Here is a 24,740-nt window from a genome sequence, read left to right on the forward strand (position 1 = left end):
CATTTTCTGTTTTGTTGATAATGGCCATTCTGGTGGGTGTGAGATGATATCTCATTGTGGTTTTGATTTGCATTTCTCTAATGGCCAGGGACATAGAGCATCTCTTCATGTGCCTTTTGGCCATTTGTATTTTCTCTTCTGAGACGTGTCTGTTCAAGTCTTTTTCCCATTTTGTAATTGAGTTGGCTGTCTTTTTGTTGTTGTTGAGTTGAACAATCTCTTTATAAATTCTGGATACTAGACCTTTATCTGATATGTCGTTTCCAAATATTGTCTCCCTTGTGTAGGCTGTCTTTCTACTTTCTTGATGAAGTTTTTTGATGCACAAAAGTGTTTAATTTTGAGGAGCTCCCATTTCTTTCTTTCTTTCTTCAGTGCTCTTGCTTTAGGTTTAAGGTCCATAAAACGGCCATCAATTGTAAGTTTCATAAGATATCTCCCTACATTTTCCTCTAACTGTTTTATGGTCTTAGACCTAATGTTTAGATCTTTGATCCATTTTGAGTTAACTTTTGTATAGGGCGTGAGATACGGGTCTTCTTTCATTCCTTTGCATATGGATATCCAGTTCTCTAGGCACCATTTATTGAAGAGACTGTTCTGTCCCAGGTGAGTTGGCTTGACTGCCTTATCAAAGATCAAATGTCCATAGATGAGAGGGTCTATATCTGAGCACTCTATTCGATTCCATTGGTCGATATATCTATCTTTATGCCAATACCATGCTGTTTTGACCACTGTGGCTTCATAATATGCCTTAAAGTCCGGCAGCGTGAGACCTCCAGCTTCGTTTTTTTTCCTCAAGATACTTTTAGCAATTCGGGGCACCCTGCCCTTCCAGATAAATTTGCTTATTGGTTTTTCTATTTCTGAAAAATAAGTTGTTGGGATTTTGATTGGTATTGCATTGAATCTGTAAATCAATTTAGGTAGGATTGCCATCTTAACTATATTTAGTCTTCCAATCCATGAACACGGTATGCCCTTCCATCTATTTAGGTCTTCTATGATTTCTTTTAACAGTTTTTTGTAGTTTTCTTTGTATAGGTTTTTTGTCTCTCTAGTTAAATTTATTCCTAGGTATTTTATTCTTTTAGTTGCAATTGTAACTGGGATTCGTTTCTTGATTTCCCCCTCAGCTTGTTCATTACTAGTGTATAGAAATGCTACAGATTTTTGAATGTTGATCTTATAACCTGCTACTTTGCTGTACTCACATATTAGCTCTAGTAATTTTGTTGTGGATTTTTCCGGGTTTTCAATGTATAGTATCATATCGTCTGCACACAGTGATAGTTTTACTTCTTCCTTTCCAATTTTGATGCCTTGTATTTCTTTTTCTTGTCTAATTGCTCTGGCTAGAACCTCCAACACAATGTTGAATAATAGTGGTGATAGTGGACATCCTTGTCTTGTTCCTGATCTTAGGGGGAAAGTTTTCAATTTTTCCCCATTGAGGATGATATTAGCTGTGGGTTTTTCATATATTCCCTCTATCATTTTAAGGAAGTTCCCTTGTATTCCTATCCTTTGAAGTGTTTTCAACAGGAAAGGATGTTGAATCTTGTCAAATGCCTTCTCTGCATCAATTGAGATGATCATGTGATTTTTCTGCTTTGACTTGTTGATATGGTGTATTACATTAATTGATTTTCTTATGTTGAACCATTCTTGCATACCTGGGATGAATCCTACTTGGTCATGATGTATAATTCTTTTAATGTGTTGTTGGATTCGATTTGCTAGAATTTTGTTGAGGATTTTTGCATCTATATTCATTAGAGAGATTGGTCTGTAGTTTTCTTTTTTTGTAATATCTTTGCCTGGTTTTGGTATGAGGGTGATGTTGGCATCATAGAATGAATTAGGTAGTTTTCCCTCCACTTCAATTATTTTGAAGAGTTTGAGGAGAGTTGGTACTAATTCTTTCTGGAATGTTTGGTAGAATTCACATGTGAAGCCGTCTGGTCCTGGACTTTTCTTTTTAGGGAGCTTTTGAATGACTGATTCAATTTCTTTACTTGTGATTGGTTTGTTGAGGTCATCTATTTCTTCTTGAGTCAAAATTGGTTGTTCATGTCTTTCCAGGAACCCGTCCATTTCATCTAAATTGTTGTATTTATTAGCATAAAGTTGTTCATAGTATCCTGTTATTACCTCCTTTATTTCTGTGAGGTCAGTGGTTATGTCTCCTCTTCCATTTCTGATCTTATTTATTTGCATCCTCTCTCTTCTTCTTTTTGTCAATCTTGCTAAGGGCCCATCAATCTTATTGATTTTCTCATAGAACCAACTTCTGGTCTTACTGATTTTCTCTATTGTTTTCATGTTTTCAATTTCATTTATTTCTGCTCTAATCTTTGTTATTTCTTTCCTTTTGCTTGCTTTGGGGTTAGTTTGCTGTTCTTTCTCCAGTTCTTCCAAGTGGACAGTTAATTCCTGAATTTTTGCCTTTTCTTCTTTTCTGATATAGGCATTTAGGGCAATAAATTTCCCTCTTAGCACTGCCTTTGCTGTGTCCCATAGGTTTTGACATGTTGTGTTTTCATTTTCATTCACCTCGATGTTTTACTAATTTCTCTTGCAATTTCTTCTTTGACCCACTCGTTGTTTAAGAGTGTGTTGTTGAGCCTCCACGTATTTTTGAATTTTCTGGCACTCCGGCTATTATTGATTTCCAACTTCATTCCTTTATGATCTGAGAAAGTGTTGTGTATGATTTCAATCTTTTTAAATTTGTTAAGACTTGCTTTGTGACCCAGCATATGGTCTATCTTTGTGAATGCTCCATGAGCACTTGAGAAAAAGGTGTATCCTGCTGTTGTGGGATATAATGTCCTGTAAATATATGTTAAGTCTAGCTCATTTATAGTAATATTCAAATTCTCTATTTCTTTATTGATCCTCTGTCTAGATGTTCTGTCCATTGATGAGAGTGGTGAATTGAAGTCTGCAACTATTATGATATATGTGTCTATTTCCCTTTTCAGTGTTTGCAGTGTATTCCTCATGTATTTTGGGGCATTCTGGTTCGGTGCATAAATATTTATGATTGTTATGTCTTCTTGTTTAATTGTTCCTTTTATTAGTAGATAGTGTCCTTCTTTGTCTCTTTTAACTGTTTTACATTTGAAGTCTAATTAGTTGGATATTAGTATAGCTACTCCTGCTCTTTTCTGGTTGTTATTTGCATGAAATATCTTTTCCCAACCTTTCACTTTCAACCTATGTTTATCTTTGGGTCTAAGATGTGTTTCCTGTAGACAGCATATAGAGGGATCCTGTTTTTTAATCCATTCTGCCAGTCTATGTCTTTTGATTGGGAAATTCAGTCCATTAACATTTAGTGTTATTACTGTTTGGATAATATTTTCCTCTACCATTTTGCCTTTTGTATTTTATATATCATATCTGACTCTCCTTCTTTCTACACTCTTCTCCATACCTCTCTCTTCTGTCTTTTCATATCTGACTCTAGTGCTCCCTTTAGTGTTTCTTGCAGAGCTGGTCTCTTGGTCACAAATTCTCTCAGTGACTTTTTGTCTGAGAATGTTTTTATTTCTCCCTCATTTTTGAAGGACAATTTTGCTGGATATAGAAGTCTTGGTTGGCAGTTTTTCTCTTTTAGTAATTTAAATATATCATCCCACTGTCTTCTAGCTTCCATGGTTTCTGCTGAGAAATCTACACATAGTCTTATTGGGTTTCCCTTGTATGTGACAGATTATTTTTCTCTTGCTGCTTTCAAGATCCTCTCTTTCTCTTTGACCTCTGACATTCTAACTAGTAAGTGTCTTGGAGAATGCCTATTTGGGTCTATTCTCTTTGGGGTGCGCTGCACTTCTTGGATCTTAATTTTAGGTCTTTCATAAGAGTTGGGCAATTTTCAGTGATAATTTCTTACATTAGTTTTTCTCCTCCTTTTCCCTTCTCTTCTTCTGGGACACCCACAGCACGTATATTTGTGCGCTTCATATTGTCATTCAGTTCCCTGATCCCCTGTTCGAATTTTTCCATTCTTTTCCCTATAGTTTCTGTTTCTTTTTGGAATTCAGATGTTCCATCCTCCAATTCACTAATTCTAGCTTCTGTCTCTTTAAATCTACCATTGTAGGTATCCATTGTTTTTTTCCATCTTTTCTACTTTGTCCTTCACTCCCATAAGTTCTGTGATTTGTTTTTTCAGTTTTTCTATTTCTTCTTTTTGTTCAGCCCATGTCTTCTTCACGTCCTCCCTCAATTTATCGATTTGGTTTTTGAAGAGGTTTTCCATTTCTGTTCGTATATTCAGCATTAGTTGTCTCAGCTCCTGTATCTCATTTGAACTATTGGTTTGTTCCTTTGATTGGGACATATCTTCGATTTTCTGAGCGTGATCCATTATCCTCTGCTGGCGTCTGGGCATTTAATCAGATTTCCCTGGGTGTGAGACCCAGCAGGTTGAAAGATTTTTCTGTGAACTCTCTGGGCTCTGTTTTTCTTATCCTGCCCAGTAGGTGGCGCTCGTGGTGCTCATATGTCTGTGGGTCCCACCAGTAAAAGATGCTGTGGCTCCTTTAACTTTGGGAAACTCTAACTGTAGGGGGGGTCGCCTGCCGAAGCGGCTTGGGGGTGTGCCAATCCGAATCTCCCAGCTGGCCCGGGGATCCGCGCGCGGGGAGGGTCACTGGCCTCCGCGGCTTGGGGGAGCGCCTGTCCAAATTTCCCAGCTGGCCCGGGGTGCCAAGCGTGGCGGGGGGGCGCCAGCTGCCGCGGCCTGGGGGAATGCCTATCCACCGTTCCCAGCTAGACCGGAGAGCCACGTGTTTGGAAGGGACCCCGGTCGCCATTCTCCGTGGCTTGGGGATCTCCGATCCAATTCTCCCAGCTGGTCCAGGGGGCGCCAGCCGCCACGGCTTGAGGGTACCGCCTGTCCAATTCTCCCAGCTGGCCCGGGAAGGAGGGAGGGAGGGACTCTGGCCACCTGCCGCCCCGGCCCGGGGAAGCACGCGCCCCTCAGCAATCTCTCCGGAGCGGGTTCTCCCAGCCAGTCAGCCGTTCCAGAATGGGGTACACTGTCTTTTTGGTCTCTGTCGTGGCTCTGGGAGCTGTTCTGTATCGTTTCTACTTTCCTAGTAGCTGTTCTGGAGGAGGAACTAAGACCCGCGCGTCTTACTAAGCCGCCATCTTCTCCAGAAGTCCTGAGTTTTTGTTTTTGACATGAACTTAGCAATCTTTGAGAGCTTCCTTGCTATCTGATATAAAGTTCCCAGCCTTGTTGATTCCAGCCCTAAATCAGCCATTTCTCCAAGAAAGCCTAGTTTCTTTTAGTGGGAAGTGCTATTTTAAGACCATAATCTTGGAGGCAGAGGTGTTCCTGGTTACGAAGCTATTCACTGTTTCTAGGCATTTTCAATTGACTGAACTAGGAGAATTATATCCTGGGCTTCAGTAAATGTTCAACAATCATATCTCTGAAACAAATTCTGATTTGCAGCATTTGCCAATTTCTGTGGTGTAAATATTCCACTATAGCCAATTTCAAGTTGTTAGACAACTACCTCACAAAATTACTAAGAAATTCATGACCAGCTCTTGAGAGCTTATATCAGCATGCCACTGATGTGCATGTGAGATAAAATACCTCACTAGTTGAATCTGGTATTTCTAGTTCAAATTCAGGAGTACAAATTTTTACTTGGCTCCTTCTGTATTATACTCATATCTTCTTTTTTTTTTTTCCCACACTGAAAATCTTAGTCTTCAAAGACACAAGGGATGACAGAATTAGGATATTCCATAATTTTTCATTTGGTTTATCCCATATTACACTGTACATATAAAAAAATGTCATAGAAACAGGACTGGAAATGGTTAAATTCTTTCTATGTGCTAATTCTTCCCTCTGCATTTTTATGAATGTACTATCATACATTAGTATTGCCAGAGCATACAACTATTACCTGCTATACTCTCTCCTTTTAGACCTCATTCAACCTCAGTTTCATAACTAAGTATGTACTGAACACTCACTATGAGTCCCTATGCCAAGATCTCTCTAGGTATTTTTGGTTGCCTAAAGCTCATTTTTAGCAGAGTCTTCAGGAAGGGCTCATGGGTAAATTATTATGAATTCTAGCAAGTTAATAAGTTTATGTACCATATACTAAAAAATGAATTAGTCTGGGGAGGGCCATGGTGGCTCAACAGGCAGAGTTCTCGCCTGCCGTGCAGGAGACCCAAGTTTGATTCCTGGTGCCTGCCCATGCAAAATAATAATAATTATAATAATTAGGCTGGGTACAAAATCTTTGGATCACATTTCCTTTTCTTGAACATCTTAAATATCTCACTTTATTTACCTCTGGCATAAAGTGTTGCTGTTGAAAAATCTGATGACAATTTACTTTTCTTTCCTTTATGAGACACATGGACTTTTGTGCCTAGAGATGTCTAAAGGATTCTTTTCCTTTATTTTAAAGTCTGGTACTTTTAATTGAACATGTCTTGGTGTTGACCAATCTGAGTTGATATTCTCAGGTACACAGTGTGAAAAATCAATCATTCATTCTGTGGTTTCAGTTTCTTTTTTAATTTTAGGAAAGATTTCATGAATTATATGACTTATATTCTGTTCTATTGGTTTGGCTTTCTTTTTCAGCAATCCGTATTAACTGGATGTCAGATCTTCTTTGCCTATTTTCATTATTTATTACTTTCTTTGAATCCTATTACTGTCTTCATTTCTGTCTTTTCTATTTTAGTTCTCTTAAGCCTTTATTTGTTGTCTTTCTTCACTCTTGTATTCATTGCTAGTCTTTTATGGTACAATGATCTTTTCTTTGATTTCTAATAATTCTTGAATTTTGCCAACTCATTTCTGAACTTTTCTAATTCTACTCAATGCTACTGTAATGTCTTCCGTCAGTTTGTTTTGAAACAGTAGGTTCCAGTTTTGATAGGCTTTATGGGCATGACTTTTGCGGATGCTGATTTGCTTCTTATTGTCCTTTTTCTTATAAAAACTTTGCTTGGGCTTTGACCGTGAATGTCTACCTTTATGTGAGTTGATATTCTTATACTTTTAGAAGAAGGTATAGTTCATCTTCTAATTGTATAGAGCTATTTATTCTGTCGCATTCATATATGTTAATAACATGGTGACTTGCTTTCTGAGACACCCTGGCTCTCTTCCCTCCGCCCACTTCTTCTAGACCTTTTCTCTATTTCTTTACCACGGTCCTTGTCTTGGTCAGTTCTGATTCCACTTCCAAGAGTTTCTTCTCAATATGGGGCAGTTCTTGGCATGGAGCTACGGTAAGTCACTTCCAAGAGCTTACATGGGTGAGACTGCGCCAGCCCTTCATCCTTCCTTGTTCTGGGTATTTCGGTTTTGCTGTCTAGCCGTTCCGTCAATTTGTATGGGAATTGGGGAACTCTTATGACCATCTTTCAAGCTAAGGATTATAACCGGGAAAAAAAGTAAGGAAAAAATGGACATGGCCAAAGGGAGACAGACCTTGGGGCAATTCACTAATTTTGTGAGACTGGTTACTTTCATCTAGGGTCATTTTTAAGTAGCTGACCCCATCTACTAGATCTTAGGCATCTGTGGGTGATTGAATCATGTCTCCCACATAAGGCATGTTCATTTCTCAACCTCTGGTCCTGTAGGTGTGAATTCATTTGTAAATAGGACCTGTGAAGATGATATTAGTTCAGGTTGTGCAAAACTGAGTGAGGAGAGGTCTTAGTCCAATATGGCTGGTCCTTATAAGCACAGAAATTGGACACAGGAAAAGAGAAGCCACGGGGGGCAGCCAGAAGTTGGAAGGAAACAGGACTGGAAAAGAAAGGAGAGTGCCACCAAGGGCACTGCTTTGTGATGGAAAAGCCAAGGAACCTGAAAGATTGCTGGCAGCCAGCCAAAAGGTACTGACCTCAGGTGGAAGCCAGCCTTCAGCCTCTGAAGCCATGAGCCAAAAAGTTCTGTTTTAGGCCAACCCATTGCATGACATTTGTCTTAGTAGCTAGAACACTAGAACAGTAGCTTAAAGATGCTACCTGGCAACTGACAGAGAAATCACTGAAAAAGTCTAGAATTGCAAGATATTAACAAGATGAAAAACTGTCCACAGATATTAACTGAGCATATGTTGTGTGATGGGCACAGTACTATGCACCAGGAATTCAGTGATGCACAAAATAGACAATACGTGAAAGAAGAAATTCGATGGGGTGGAGCACAGAGCTCATACCACGAATAAGAGATAGAATTCTGCTACAAATGGGCCAGAACTAACAGAACAGAATCAAGGGAACCCAAGAGAAAACTCTCCAGCCCTTGAATGAAACACATATCAAATAAACAGGAACCCAAAACATTTTATCATATACATATACATTATGGTAAAATTCTTATACTGCTAGGAAATAAAAGGTTCCTCCAAGCCCATTAGAAAGAAATATGAATTTTTTTCAAAGGGATTAAAGTAGTCATCCTTTGATCAGAGGATAATGCCAGCTTTCCGACTCCACTAGGCCAAAGTCTGGTCAACATACACATGAGAATAAATTATTATAAGAATTGATTATAATACATTGAATAAAAAGAGAGTCCATGAATCCACATTGATACTGCAACAATTTTAAAAGGGGATTGTGGGGGAAATCGCTCCTTTACAGAAGAATGGTATCTTCTAAACATAGAAAGGATGATAGAAATAGAAACCACCCTTTTACAACCACCTCACAATTACCGATGTGAGCATAAGTCATCAATGGATGCTAAAGCCTCTGCGGGAAAGACCACTGGGGAGGAATACCCAGAGCCTCAAGTAACACCCCGCAGGTTATGCACCAATTACAAAGGGAAAAATGAAGCTCCACAACAGAGAAATCTGGGGAATGGCACCTTTACGAAGCGACTAAACTTCACACCAGGTCTCTCCGATGTGAAACACTGAGAAGGACACCATATCTTCTTTCCTGACAAAATGGCTTAATCGGAATCGAAGCACGAGGAAGCAACCAAATTCAACTGAGATTCTGTCGGTAAAACAGCTCGGGCTCTTCAAGAATGTCAACGGTGCGAAAGACCCCCCAAAATGCTGAAAACTGTTCCAGGTTTAAGGAGTTAAAGCAGACTAAAAAACATGACAATTGCATGCCTGATACTTGACTGAATTTTGGACTAAGAACAGCAGTTATAAAGGATATTATTAGGACTATTGGGTAAATAGAATATTGCCTGCACATATTAGGTAATAGTATCATACTAATGTTAAATTTTCTAAGTGTGACTATCCTATTGGGGTGAGGTAGGGGAATGTCTGCATTTATAGGAGATGCAGGAAAGTGAAAATATCTGTTTTAGGGTGGTATGATTATGAAGAATTTTAAACTTAAAGTGTGATTTCAGGTTACCATATATATATTTTTTAATTAGGAAAAAACCATTAGTCAAAGCCTGTGATAGCAAATGTCACCAGCCCCTTGCTCCCAGCTCCTTCTGTGGCGGTCTCCTCTGGAAGGATTTCCCCCATAAGTCCTGTGTTGTGGAAGCACCAGGTGCTGTCTTCTAGGAACATTACCTTTAAACACGGAAGCATGAAGAACTCTTCATTTCCTCACTTTAGCTCATGCCATAAACACTGCCCTAAGGGACCTTGTTAGCAGGTTCAAAAACCTGCTTCTGCCACATTAGGGGAGACAGCTGTACCCATCTTATTGGGAGCACTTACTAATTCACAGCATCCTCTTTAGTTATTCAAATCAATTCAATCCAACAAACTTTTACTGGAAGCCAGTACGGGGCAGGTTTTGGTATGGATGAGAACACAAAAGAAACATAGTTCCAGCTGCTGGATCCTCAAAATGCAAGGGGTGACTCGTGACACATACATGCATTATTCTGTGTGTACTTTACCAATGTAATCAGAGAGGTTGACTTTCAGAGACCGGATCAGTAAGCCTTCTTCCACGAGTTCCTTATACAGAGACTCAATGGTCCTAGGGATAAAGCAGACTGTCTATTCCATGCAAACACACAAAAGCAGCAGTTTCTTGCTTAATCATCACAATACAGAGAACTTAAGCCAGATCTATTTCAAAGTATGTATGTGTGTGTGCACATGCATACATATATACAAAGAAGTGGATTTTTGAGGTGTTGCTACAATTTGGGGATCGACTGGGCTTAAAAAATAGTTGTTATTATCAGAGAACTTGTATGTTTATAGAAAAATCATGCCAAACATACTCGATTCCCATGTAACCCCCCTCCCCCCATTATTAATACTTTGCATTAGTAAGATACCTTTTTCTGTAACTGATGAAAGAATATTATTATAGTTGTATAATTACCTATCACCCACACTCTACTTTAGGGTTCATTGTTTGTGCTGGACAGGTCTATATTTTTCTTTTAAAAATTTTATTCCAGTAACATATATAAAACCTCAAAATTTCCCTTTTAGCCACATTCAAATATATAACTCAGTATTGTTAATTACATTTGTAATGTTGTGCTACCATCACCACCGAACACTTCCAAAACTTTTCCATCACCCCAAATAATGACTCTAAACCAATTAAGCATTTACCCTGCAGGTTTCCCTATCCCTGCCCCAGCACATGGCAACCGGTATTCTAGTCTCTGACTCTACAAATTTGCTTATTCCTATCAGTGAAATCATGCAATATTTGTCCTTTCTATCTGGCTTAAATTTCATGCAACATGGTATCTTCGAGGTTCATCCATGTTGTAGCATGTATGAGGACTCCATTCCTTCTTACAGCTGACTCACAGCCATTGTGTGTATAGACCACATTTTGTTTATCCATTCTTCTGCTGATGGACACGAGTCAATTCCATCTTTTGGCAACTGTGAATAATACTGCTATGAGCATCAGCATACAAATCTCAGTTCAAATCCCTGCTTCCAATTTTTTTGGTGTGTATACCAAAAATGTGGGATTACTAGTTCATGTGATAATTATACACTTAACTTTTTCTGAGAACCTGCCAAATTGTTTTCCACAGCAGCTGCACTATTTTACATTCCCACCACCAATGAAAAAGTGTTCCTATTTCTCTACATCTTCTCCAAAACTTGTAATTTAATATTTGTTTTGTTTTTCAATAGTGGTCATTCTAGTGGGTGGAAAATGGTATCTAATTGTGGTTTTGGTTTGCATTTTTTAACGCCGAATGATGTAAAGCATCTTTTCATGTGATTTTTTTTTTGGACATTTGTATTTCTTCTTTGGAGAAATGTCTAATCTTTTACCCTTTTTTAAATTAGGTTGTTTGACTTCTGTTGTTGAGTTGTAGGATTTGTTTATATATTCTGGATATAAAACCCTTATAGGGTATGTGGTTTCCAAATATTTTTTCTCATTGTGCAGGCTGTCATTTTACTTTAATTATGAAGTCCTTTGATTCACAAAAATTTTTCATTTTGATGAAGTCCCACTTGTCTATTTTTTCTTTTATTGCTCTTGCTTTTTGGTATAAAGTATAAGAAATCATTGCCCAACAGAAGGTCTTGAAGATGTTTCACTATGTTTTCTTCTAGGAGTTTAATAGCTTTTGTTAATATTTTTGGGTCTTTGATGCATTTTGAGTTAAATTTTGTATATGGTTTGAGGTAGGGCTCACCTTCATTCTTCATACGGATGTCCCATTTTTCCAGTATCATTTGTTGGAGAGACTATTCTTTCTCTACTGCGTGGATTTGGCACTCTATTAAAAATCACTTTACCATAGATGTGATGGTTTATCTCTGAACTTTCAGTTCATTTCTTTTGGCTTATATGTCTGTCCTTGTGGCAATACTAGGCCCTTTTGACCACTGTACCTTTGTAAGAAGTGTTAAGTCAGAGAAAGTCTGAGTTCTCCAGTTTCTTCTTTTCAAGATGTTTCTGGCTATTCAGGACTCCTTACACTTCCAAACAAATTTGATTGGCTTTTCCATTTCTGCTATGAAGGCTGTTGGAATTTTGATTGGGATAGTGTTGAAATTGCATTGCTTTGGGTAGAACTGACATCTTGAAGATACTCAGGCTTCCAGTTCATGGACACAGAGTGCCTCCCTTTATCTAGTTCCTCTTTGATATCTCTTAGCAATGCTTTGTCAGTTTCCATGAATAAGTCCTTTACATCCTTGGTTAAATTTATTAGTAGATATTTGATTCTTTTAGTTGCTATTGTAAACTGAATTATTTTCTTGATTTCCTCTTCAGAATATTCATCATTAGTATGTAGAAGCACTACTGATTTTTGCATATTGATCTTGTATCTCACCACTTTGCCGAATTCTTTTATTAGCTGTAGTAGTTTGTTGTGAATTTTTTTCAGGATTATCTAAATATTCAAGATCATGTCACTTGTGAATTGGGCGCTTTACTTCTTCATTTCTAATTTGGATGCCTTTTATTTCTTTTTATTGCCTAATTGCTCTGGGTAGAACTTCCAGTAGAATGTTGACTAACAGTGGTGACAGTGGGTATTCTTGTCTTACTCATGATCTTGCAGGGAAAGTGCTCAGTCTTTCTTCATTAAGTATAATGTTAGCTGTGGGTTTTTCATTTATGCCTTTTATCATATTGAGGAAATTTCCTTCTATTCCTAGTTTCTAAGAGTTTTTATCAAGAAGGCATGCAGGATTTTGGCCAATGCCTTTTCTGTGTCAACTGAGATGAACATGTGTTTTTTACCTTCACTCTATTAATGTGGTGCATTACGTTAATTGATTTTCTTAGGTTGAACCACCCTTGCATTCCTAGGATAAATTCTACCTGATCAAGATGTGTAATTCATTTAATGTGCTGTTGGATTCAGTTTGCTGATATTTTGCTAGATTTCCTAAGTTTTTTTTTTTTGTGTGTGTATAGTTGTTCATCGTATTCTCTTACAATCCTTTTTCCTTGGGGTAGGTAGTAATGCCCCCCCTTTCATTTCTGATTTTACTTATTTGTATCCTCTTGTTTTCTTTGTCAGTCTAGTCAAAGGTTCATAGATTTTATTGAAGTTTTCAAATAGCCAGCATTTGGTTCATTGATTCTTTCTCCTGTTTCTTTTCTTTCTTTCTTTTTTTTTGTATTGCAATTTCACTTATCTCTGCTCTAATGTTTTCTGTTATTTCCTTCCTTCTGCTCACTTTGGGTTTAGTTTGCTCTTCTTTTTCTAGATCCTCCAGGTGTGAGGTTATGTCTCTGATTTGAGATCTTGCTTTTTATTGTTAGCATTTAGAGTTCTAAATTTCCCTCTCAGTGCTGTCTTTGCTGTATCCCATAAATTTTGGTATGTTGTGTTTTCATTTTCCTTCACTTCAAGATATTTCCTAATTTCCCTTGTGATTTCTTCTTTGATTCATTTGTTCTTTAAAAATATGCTGGAAGAAGCACTTTGGAAAAACCTAGAGAATGACAAAGGAGAAAGCCATGAGATCCTGAGAGAGCAGAGAATGACATAGCTAGGAGAATCAGAGAGTCCACCAGCCAGTGACCTTTGGAGATGAAGAAGGAAAACGCCTCCCAGGGAGCTTCATCAAACAGGAGGCCAGGAGACAAAGCTCACAGTTAATGCTGTGTTTGCCATGTGCCTTTCCAGATGAGAGAGAAACCTTGCCTCTGTTCACTGCGTGCCTTCCTACTTGACAGAGAAATCCTGAACTATATCGGCCTTCTTGAACCAAGGTATCTTTCCCTGGATACCTTAGATTGGACATGTCTATTGACTTAACTGGAACATTTTCTTGGCCTTAGAACTGTGAAGTAGCAACTTATTAAACTCCCCTTTGAAAAGCCATTCTGTTTCTGGTACACTGCATTCCAGCAGCTAGCAAACTAGAACAGAAGTGCTTGACAGAGAAGGCCTAGAATGTTTGAAGAGACTGTTGGTAGAAATGTGGACTCCGAAGATACCGTCGATGAGGCCTTAGACAGAAAGGAGGCATGTGTGTTACCGCAAACTGCAAAGAAGGCAATCCTTGTTTTAAAACAGCAGAGAATCTGGTAAAATTGACCAGTGGCTTTGGCTGGAAGGCAGATTTTCAAAGGCATGAACTTGGAAATTTAGCAGAAGAGGTCTCCAAATTCAATGTGGAAAGTGCAGCCTGGTTTCTCTTCGCAGCTTACAGGGAATGTGATGGGAAAGAGATCAGATGAGAACTGAACTCCTGGGTACAAAGAAACCAGAAACTGAGGCTCTGAAAAATTCTGGGCTTCCAGGAGGGGAGACCCCAGAGAATAGTGCCCCACATGAGGTTTTAACCAAACATGGAACCAGTCGGCCATCATCTCAGAGAAAGCCAAGACTGGACACGGAGTTATCCAGGAAGGATTTGTGGAAATTCCTTATGTCTGATGGGCATGATCCAAGGCTACTGCATAGAAAGCCAACGACAGTGCTGTGGGACCTGTAGAGACAGAGCCACTGCCAGTTTGGACTGGGGGGCTAAGAGAAGGGACACACTGGAGGAAACATAACTTCAGAGGCAAAGCCACGGAGGCCGAGGATCCGTAGGCAAGACGCGTTGGGCCATCTCTCCCTCAATCAACACGACAAGCAAACTCACTGCCCTCCCCCTTTCTACGTGGGACATGACTCCCAGGGGTATGAACCTTTCTGGCAATGTGGGACAGAAATCCTAGAATGAGCTGGGACTGAGCACCAAGGGACTGAAAAACTTCTCAACGGAGAGGGGGAAGAGAGAAATGAGACAAAGTATCAAGGCTGAGAGATTCCAAACAGAGTCGAAAGGTTACCCTGGAGGTTATTCTTATGCATTAAACAGCTAACACCTTGAACAGAGAGGCTGGAGGGAACTGCCTAAAAATGCAGAGCTGTGTTCCAGTAGCCATGCTGCTTGAACATGACTGTATAATGATACAGCTTTCACAACGTGACTGTGCGATTGTGAAAACCTTGTGTCTGACGCTTCTTTCATCTACCTTATGGACAGATGAGTAAAACATATGGATTAAAAATAAAGAAATAATAGGAGGAGCAAATGTCAAAAAAAAATGTGTTGTTTTATTATCACATATTTGTGGATTTTCCAGTTCTCCCTCTGTTACGGATTTCTAGCCTCAATCCATTATTGTTAGAGAAGATACACTATATGATTTCAATATTTTTTAATTTATTGAGACTTGTTTTGTAACTTGACATATGTTTTTTTCCTGGAGAATGATACTGCATCCAGGCACACCAGAGACGAATGTTTACTCTGCTGCTGTTGAGTGACGTGTTCTCTCTCTATATTTATCTGTTAGGTCTAGTTGGTTTACAGTATCATTAAAATCCATTTCCTTATTGCTCATCTGTCCAGATGGTCTATCCATTGCTTAAGTGGTATAATGAAGTCTCCTACTATTAATGCAGAATTATCTATTTCTCCCTTTGAATCTGTCAATATTTGCTTTTTATAGTTTGGGGCTCTGCCATTAAGTGCATATATATTCATAATTGTTTAGTCTTCTTGTTGAATTGACCCCTATATTAGTATATAGTGACCTGTGTCCCTTGTAATTTTTTGACTTAAAAAAATCTATTTTATATACTATTAGTATAGCTACCCCAGTCTCTTTTTTAAAACTTTCTTTTGACATGGGCAGGCAACAGGAATCAAAGCCCGGTCTCTGGCATGGCAGCCAGAAACTGTGCCTGCTGAGCCACCGTGGCCCACCCTAAACATTTTTATCGTAAAATATAACATGTATATAAGCCATAAATTTTAAAGTAGAATTTTAAGTAGTTTTAGAACAAATTTCAAAGTATGGTATGGGTTACAGTTCCACAATTTCAGGTATTTCCTTCTAGCTGCTCTAAGACACTGGAGATTAAAAAGAAATATCAATATAATAATTCAGTAGTCATACTTATTTGTTAAATCCTATCTTCTCTCTTACAACTCCTCTTTCTCCTTCGATTCTTCTCCCAATCTTTAAGGATATTTGGGCAATGATCATTCTACCCCCTTCATGTTGAAAAGGGGTGCTGGCATTATGGGGTAGGGGGATGCAACTGGTCTATGACCCTCAGTCTCTTTTGGTTACTATTTGCATGGTATATGTTTTTATAACTTTTCATTTTTGACCTACTTGTTTGTTTGAATTTAAGGTGACTCTCTTGTATATAACATATAGTTGGGTCATATTTTTATATCTATTTTATATAGCTCTGACTTTTTGACTGGAGAGTCAAAAGTAATAATAATGTACAACTTTCTTCTGCCATTTTACTCTTAAGTTTTTGTAAATCTTAAACTTTTTTTTTTTGGTCTTCAATTCTTCCATTAATGTCCACTTTCAATTTTTTTGACATTTTGTATTGTACCATTTTGAGTTTTTTCTCAATTCTTTCTGTATATATTTTTCACATATTTTCTTTGTGATTACCATTAAACCAAACTTTAACATCCTAAATCTAAAGCAATCGCTTTTGGTTTGATACTAACTTCACTTCAATAGCATATAAATACAGTGCTTCTATACCCTTTCATCCCCTTTTGTTTTACTTGTTACAAATTATATCTTTATACTTGGTTGTCTCAGTCTATAGATTTATCATTATATTTTCTGCATTTATCTTTTAGAAACTGTAAGAATTAAAATATGGAGTTACATACCAAAAAAATGCAATAGAAATGTCCTGGCATTTATAATTACTCATAAGTCTACCTTTACTGGAAATGTTTATGTCTTTTGGCTGCTTCAACCCTCTGTCTGGTGTCTTTCTTTTTGGTTTAAAGAACTTCCTTTAGCATTGCTTGTAGGACAAGCCTAGTGGTGACCACTAGTGGTGATAACTTTTGTTTATCTGAGAATGTCTTGTTCTCTCACTCATTTTGGAAAGAGAGTTTTGCCAGATACTAAATTCTTGATTGGCAATTGCTTTTTTCTTTGGTATTTTAAATATTCCATCCTACTGACTTCTTTCCTCCAGAGTGTCTGATGAGAAGTTGGTACTTAATTTTTTGGGGACTCCCTTGTACATAACATGTTTTTTCTCTCGAAGCTTTGAAAACTTTCTCTTTTTCCTTGGTATTCAACAGCTTGACTACTATGTGTCTGGGCATGGTTTACTTAGACGTTATACTGTTTTAGGTTCATTAGGCTTCTTGAATGTGCATATTCACTCATTTTAGTAAATTTGGTAGGTTTTCTACCTTTATTTCCCGGACCAGTCCTTCCTCATGTTTTCTCTCTTCCTCTTTGACTCTCATAATGCATGTACTGGGTGACCTGATGCTGTCCCACAGGTCTCTGTTTTAAATACTTTTTTCTTTTTGTTCCTCATCTTGAGTATTTCAATTGTCTTGTTTTCGACTTCACTGATTCTTTCTTCTGCCAGCTCCATTCTGCTATTGAAACTGTATAGGGAATTTTTCATTTCAGTTATTGTGGTCTTCATTTCCAGTATTTCTATTTGGTTACTTTAAAAAATTTCTCTCTCTTATTTGAGATTTTCATGTTGTTTATTCATAGTTTTCCTGATATTCTTTAGTTCTTTCTCTGTTTTCCTTTATCTCCTTGAGCATGTTGAGGATCATTTTTTAAAGTCTTTGTCCAGTATGTCGAAAATATGATATTTTTTGTTGATGGTTTCTGGATTTGTATCTTGTCTTTTTGGATGGACCATCATTTCCTGTTTCTTTGTCTTATAATCTTTTGTTGCACAGTGTACATTTTAATATTTAAAAGTGTTAACTCTGGGATTTAGTCCCTGAGCTTTTTGTTTCTTAAGTTTTTATCCTGGTGATTCAATAGAGATTCCCTTGAGTTCTTGGAGCAAACAAAAACAAGCAAACCAGGCAATGCAATGGTAGCTCACTGGCAGAATTCTCGCCTGCCATGCTGGGGACCTGGGTTCGATTCCTGGAGACTGCCCATGCCAAACAAACAAACCAAAGCAAAGAACACCATTCACAGTCTTTGCAAATTCAGAATTTGTTCATCTTATCAAGAAGAATAGCCTGAGGAGAATACAAACTTTAGGGTCTCTCTATCTTTTCTGAATCAGTGTCTTGTGCTGGCTTGTGTTTGCTTCTGGCCTTAGGAATCCCCCCATTTATAGGAATTTGGATACCCCTCACCTACCTGTGACATAGACTTTCTCCTCCTCCTGAGTCCTCTGATGTATGGCTTATAGCAGGTCATCCTTTACCCCAGGCCTTTGACTTAATTCTTTCTTACACTTTTTTAGCTATCCACAAGCTTTTTCTGTTTATAAAGCAAATTTTGGGAGGACGAGCCAGAGACAAGTGTCCTGGTTCAGTCTTGCATACAGGCACCCCAGTGTGCACAGAGGGGCCACTCTGCTGCCCGGGGACAGGACTAAACTCAACAGGAGTACAGGCTGGCTCTGCACCACTCCAGGGACTCTTCCCCGGAGTTCAGAGCTGTGTTTTATTGATTTAGCCCTCACCCAATAACTTAACCCTTTAACTGTTTTCTGGAGTTTTGAGGAAGATAGGTCTGCCAGTTTTGTAAGCTGTTCAAAGATTCTGTGGTAGAACAGTTCCCTGGAGCATCTTTCGTTGCTATCTCGGTGAGCTGCCTAAACTAGGCTTTTTAAAAACAGTACTTTGACCTATCCATGTACATATCTGATGTTTCCTATTAATAAGTATATCTTTGGGTGTCTGAAACCATTTATAACTCCTACTGTCTTCCCTTTCATCAGTTTTCATGATGACACAAACATGAATTAGAAATTACCTAATGAGAGTAAAACAGTGGTACATAATTATATATTCATTAGCAGGTGCAAGCAGGAGTAGATTATTAATCCTTCATGAAATCTGTTTCATTCTACCCCAATAACATATAGTTTAAAATAAATATCTATTAAAAACAAAGGCTGATGGTGGTGCTAATTCTCACACAGAAGAATACCATGTCTGAAGCTGTGAATGTTACCGAGCCTTTAAGGACGTGTTACATTCTCCCCAGTGTTGACAGCTGTGAAACCACTTCTCTAAGAGGGCCTTGGGCACACAGCCAGCTCACTGGTAATTTATACGAAGAACAAATAGACATGTGTCCCATTTAATGCATGAGACTCCCAAAGGAGTTAACTAAGAGCTCAGATGGGTGAAACTCAAATACTGTTCAGTGTCGTCCTTTGAGACCTTTTGTTTTTCCTTTTCTATTTCCAGGGACGTTATTCTTCTGTTACTACCTCAGTCTTTCTTTAGATTGAAAAACTATAAATATAACTGTATTTAAAAACTCATTTGATTGCTCTATGGTCCAGGTTATTTTGATTAAAAGAGGCCCAAGTTGCTTTTTCTCTCTTAGGGACATGGTGAACTGTATTTACTTCTTGCCATCCTACCTTCACAATGTAAGTGGCATTGTCTCTAAGTTCAGTTAGAGTCAACCCAAATACCATTGAGATAAATGTTAATTCAATGGTCCCATTAATATATATCTTTTAAGCAAAAAAAATTCATATATATTATTTAAGCAAAAAAAAATCATATATATTTTTTAAACAAAAATCTATTTTGGGTGGGCCACAGTGGCTCAGTAGGCTGAGTTCTCACCTGCCATGCCAGAGACTGGGGTTTGATTCCCGGTACCTGGCCATGCAAAAAAAAAAAAAAGAAAAAGAAAAACATCTATTTTATGTTTTCCAAAAAGAGACACAGAAGTTTGCATTTTTGCAAATGTTACCTCAGAACAACATTTCTATATCGAGTGTCTTGTCTTCTAATCATGCATAAACTTAGGTGTATATCTGCAGTGCAGTGCTGGCTCATCATGGTCCACTGTGCATGCATTCATTACTTAAAGAAACAAAGTGATCAGTCAAACCAGAATTGTTTCTATCGAGGCAATTTTTGTAGGTGGATAGTTTTGCTCAAAAGAGAAAACTTCGGTAGTGCACAAGCAATGGTGACAGTAATTATGCAAATAGCGATTTTGAGTGTTCCAACTTTGGGTCACCTCAAGTTGACCCAGGAATTTGAGGTGGCACCTTTCAATGTGGCTTTAAATTAAGGAAGATGCTGAGGTCATCAGAACTTTGCCATTCCTTCCTGCTGCCCTAAGGACCAAATTAACAATATGTGAAGTGGGATTATTTCCTTGATAAAACTTAAACAAAAATAAAAACCCATAGTGACCGGTTGGCAAAACTAGGGTAATTCAGTTTCTGCTTCCATGTTTGAAAAAGACAGGAAATGAATTACCTGAAGAGTTACAGCTTCCCAATTGTGATACTCAATTGTGTTTTCGCAAAAGAAAAATCAGTCATCTAGTGATGCAGCAGAGACCATATCTCACAGGCGTGGTTGACTGGAATTGTATTCTCCTAAGTATATTTAAAATTGTGTGCCGTCTGCTGAGAATCAGGACTCCTTTCATTGCGACAGAATTTGGGATGGCAGTCCTCTGACCTACCGTAAGGAAGCACCAACGACGGTGTCTCACCCTGAATACTCAATCAACGTGAACATGCAACACATGCATAAAATATGAACATAAAGGTGAAGTCTCTAAAATAAACAGCACATACATTAAGGAGCCCTGAACATAAATCCATATTTGAATCTTTCCAGCAAAACTAAACTGATTTTAACCTATGATAAAAATACTGGCTTAAGGGTTATATTAATTAGAAGAGGGAAATGGGATTTGTCTTAGACTATTTCAGCAGAACTAATCCTAGTCTAGTAACAGAGAATCTTTAGAATTAAAATGAACCGTCTTCCAGGAATGAGATGAGCAGGTATTTCTGTACTCCTGGGCATAAAAGTGAATAAAATCCTGGCCTCTCCTGATTTCCCTGGAGAACCAGGTAAAGCCCACTTGTAACAGTGCACCCATAAAGGAGGACAGGCTGTGAACACACTCGATGTCTGGTGGACGCTGCCCCTGCGCCACGTGTGCGTGGTCTGTAGGCGAAGGTGGCGTTTTATTCAGTGAGGCAACACGTTAGAATGGGTACTTTTAACCAGGTGGTGCGGTCACAACGGTAGATTTGATTTTACTCGGTTTTGTCCCTGGATCGTCCCCTAAAAGAGTTTTCTTGTTCTGGGGACTAACGTAAGAATAAAGGAGAAAAGTGGCATTTCGGAAGCTACTAGAATTCCTGGGTGGCCCCGTGCATGAGTATGGAATGGGCCGCCCCCAGCGCAGCAGCTGTCATGCTTCCAGGCCCCCAGCAGCCCCCCAGCAGCCCAGAGGGCAGGGCGGGCCCCTCTGGGTCACAGCCAAGTGGTCCTCAAGCTTCACACAAAGAAGGGGACCTCAAGGGGAGATGGGCACTCCCCCTCCAGGATGCCCCGTGGAGACTTTCTAGGCAGTGCCAAAGCCCACCCCTCCTGCTTTTCTCCAGAGGCCACTCGCTATTTCGGGGTGCACTGGTCTCCTTGGGGTGACTGCAGACACATGCATTATCTTGGGGATGCTATGATCTCCTTGGACTGTCCACAGACACTTGCCTCAGATTGGGGGTGCTCTGGTCTCCTTGAGGTGTCTACAGACAGATGCCTTGGATCAAGGGTGCTCTGGTCTCCTTGGGGTGTCTACGGACACACACCTTGGATCAGGGGTGCTCTGGTCTCCTTGGGGTGTCCGCAGGCACATGTCTTAGAACAGGGGTGCTCTGGTCTCCTTGGGGTGTCCGCAGGCACACGCCTTGGAACGGGGGTGCTCTGGTCTCCTTGGGGTGTCCGCAGGCACATGCCTTGGAACGGGGGTGCTCTGGTCTCCTTGGGGTGTCCGCAGGCACATGCCTTGGAATGGGGGTGCTCTGGTCCCCTCTTCCCCCCAGGAGACTTCTAGGCAGAGACCTGGAGCTGGGCTGAATCTGCCATGGACCTTCCCTCAGGCAGAGAAGCTGATCACTGGGACTTGAGGTGGGGCTAGGGAGGACCCCAAAACAGGGGAGCACCGCACTGGGTTGGCCCATTAACAAAACCCATGGGAAAGAAGGTACACACTCAAAATAATTTCCGACATTCACTTACTGGGACTTTAATTAACTTCATTGAAAATATCTGAAAGCCTAAGGATTATTTATTTTCAGTGTTAGAGGACTTAAGGGCTTTTATTTTTCAGCCTAGAACATAAACTTTTAAAATTATTTATTAGGACTGAAACTCCACCTTCGAACATCAAGGAAATGGGGATTCTCTCCTTAAGACTTGCCCTCTCCCAGACAAGCATTTCCTAAGGGCCTCGCTGGGTGCCCGGGGATAAGAAGGAAGTACGAGGCGCCCTGCTCTAGAAAGCTCAGAGTTGGGGTGTTCACTCAACGGTTCAACCAGGATGTATTTTTTTTTTGCATGGACAGGCACTGGGAATCGAACCTGGGTCTCTGGCATGGCGGATGAGAACTCTGCCTGCCGAGCCACAGTGGCCAGCCCCAGGATGTGATTTCTTAAACAAAAGGTTAAGAAACCTGCAAATGTTAACACTTTAAAAACAGTAACCTGCACTCAGAAGCACAGAGGCTGCCCCGGGGTCCCTCTCGCCTCTTTCCCAATTTAGGACACCAGCGCTTTGCCAGGGCTGCAGAGGCCCCGAGCCCTCCCCCTGTCCTGCCAAGGATGAAGGTGGTGGGGTGCAAAGAGGGGGCTCCCCGCCCAGGCCAAGGGCCAAGGACACAGGCTGTGCCTCAGGGTAACAGGGTAACCAAGGCTCTTCTCTGGGGACCCCCCCCCCCCGCCCCGCCTTTGCTCGCTGCTCCCTTATCCTGCACGTTATAACAAACGAGGGCATACCTTACCTGTCTGCCGTCAGGTCTTTATTCTTTGTCCCTGTTTTCCCTTTTCTGCCTTTTTTCTCTGCATTTTTCTGCAAGAAAATGGAAATAGCCAACAATTTAGTAAAAACAGGTAATCAAATTAGCTCCAGAGTTTAAATTAGTGAAGCAATTTAGCTCCCTGGGGGGAGGTGAGAAGTCGATTGTGGACACCGAACAGAGAACTGCCAGGTTTTTAGGAACAGAGGGATTGGCCCTAAAATCTCAAGCTGCTTACGTGACCACGAGCACGTGTGGCTAAAGGCAGGTGGCCCGTGTGCATGGACGGGCCCCGGGCACCACTGAGCACAGGGTGTTGTGGGCACAGTCAGCCCCGGGAGCTCCAGCCCCTAACTCAGAGCCCCCCTGTGCACCCCGCTTCCCAAAGGGCTCCCCTCCAGACCCTGCAGGGCCTGAACGGATCTTTTACAATAGGTCTCGTCACTTTCTCTGACTCGTTTTAAATATCCATTGTCCCCAGGCTGAGGGCAAATCTCCCCAGTGGGGCAGATGCGGTTTGGGTTGGCCTTCACCTCGCTCTCCAGCCTCACCTTCCGTCTCAGGTGACCTCAGGTCATTCGGGTGAGCCATGAGCCATGACCCATGACCCTGGTCACACACAACTGACCTTGGTCAGACCCTTAAAGCTACTCTCTTTAACCCTTCCATGTCTGTCGCTTCTTTTATTTATTTCTCCTTATTGGTATTGAGGTAAAGTTTATGTATAGTAAAGTACAGCCAGGTGCAGGTTGATTAATTTTTTACCTAAAACCATAGTTGAAGGTAGAGAACATTTTCATCACCTCTCCACGCTGGAGGTAACCCCTGAACTCATGTCACTGTAGACCAGCATTGGCCCCTCTTTGTACAATTTGTACTCATGTGTCTTTCAATTAACATCTCGAGTACAGGATTCACTCAGGTGTTTGCATGTAGTGTGGGACCCCCGGGGCCTTCTCTAGCCACAAGGCCACGCCCACTTCCTTCGCTAGCCCCTCAAACCACAGGCCTCTTCTCTATCCCTTTCATTCTGTCCTTCCAAGAACGTTATAAATGGGATTGGGTTTTTTTCACTTAGCATAACTCTTAGGCGATTCTTCCAAGTTGTCACATCTATTATTAATGGTTTGGTCTCTTTTTCCCAGTTTCTGGCTCTTACAAATAAGCTGCCATGAACATGTGTGTAAGAGGTTTTTTTTTCGTGGGAACATAAGTTTTCATTTCTCTAGGATGAGTATGCATGAGTACAGCTGCTGGGTTGTAACTGCCAAACTTTTCTCCAGCCCATTTTATACTCCAACTAACAATGTAGGACAGATCAGTTTCTCTGCAGCCTTGCCAGCATTTGGTGTTGTCATCATTTTTTATTTTAGCCATTTTAATGGGTGTGCTTTGATATCCCATTGTGGTTTTAATTTGCTTTTCCTTAATGGCTAATGATATTGAACGTCTTTTATGTGCTTATTAGCCATTGGTATATTATCTTCAGTGAAATGCTCTTCATGTCTTTTGTATATTTTCTAATTAGAGTATCTGTGTTTTTACTGTTGAGCTTGGATAATTATTTATATACTCTAGGTAATAGTCATTTGTCAGATATGTGGTTGCAAATATTTTCTCCCAGTCTTTTTTTTTGCATGGACAGACACTGGGAATTGAACCTGGGTCTCCGGTACAGCAGGTGAGAATTCTGCCACTGAGCCACTGTTGCCCGCCCTCTCCCAGCCTTTAATTTGAATTTTTATCCTCTTAACAGTGTCTTTCACAGAACAAAAATTTTACTTTTGAGGGAGTCCAATTCATTATTTTACAGATCATGTTTTTTGTGTCAATTTCAAGCACTATTTGCCTAGCCTTAGCTCCTGAAGATTTTCTTCTATTTTTTATAAAATTTTTATGGTCTTACATTTTACATTTCAGCTGTGACCCACTCTGAGTTAATTTCTGTATAATGTGGAGCTTAGGTCAAAGTTCTTTTTCTCCCCCTGGAGCTGTA

At 39.9% G+C, this 24,740-nt stretch overlaps 1 protein-coding gene across 3 annotated transcripts in view; it reads right to left on the minus strand.

Moving 5' to 3' along the window:
- The window catches only part of DRC11 (dynein regulatory complex subunit 11), a 237,563-nt gene that overhangs the window by 60,691 nt on the left and 152,132 nt on the right, over positions 1 to 24,740 (minus strand). For all 3 annotated transcript variants that reach the window (XM_077155534.1, XM_077155536.1, XM_077155535.1), the window contains exons 12-13: positions 22,730 to 22,797; positions 9,908 to 9,990 (exon numbers count right to left, since the gene is read on the minus strand). In XM_077155534.1, coding sequence (XP_077011649.1) covers positions 9,908 to 9,990; positions 22,730 to 22,797 — 151 coding nt within the window. The remainder of the gene's footprint in view (positions 1 to 9,907; positions 9,991 to 22,729; positions 22,798 to 24,740) is intronic.

This window comes from Tamandua tetradactyla, chromosome 3 (genome assembly GCF_023851605.1).
Source record: "Tamandua tetradactyla isolate mTamTet1 chromosome 3, mTamTet1.pri, whole genome shotgun sequence".
Classification (NCBI taxonomy): domain Eukaryota; kingdom Metazoa; phylum Chordata; class Mammalia; order Pilosa; family Myrmecophagidae; genus Tamandua; species Tamandua tetradactyla.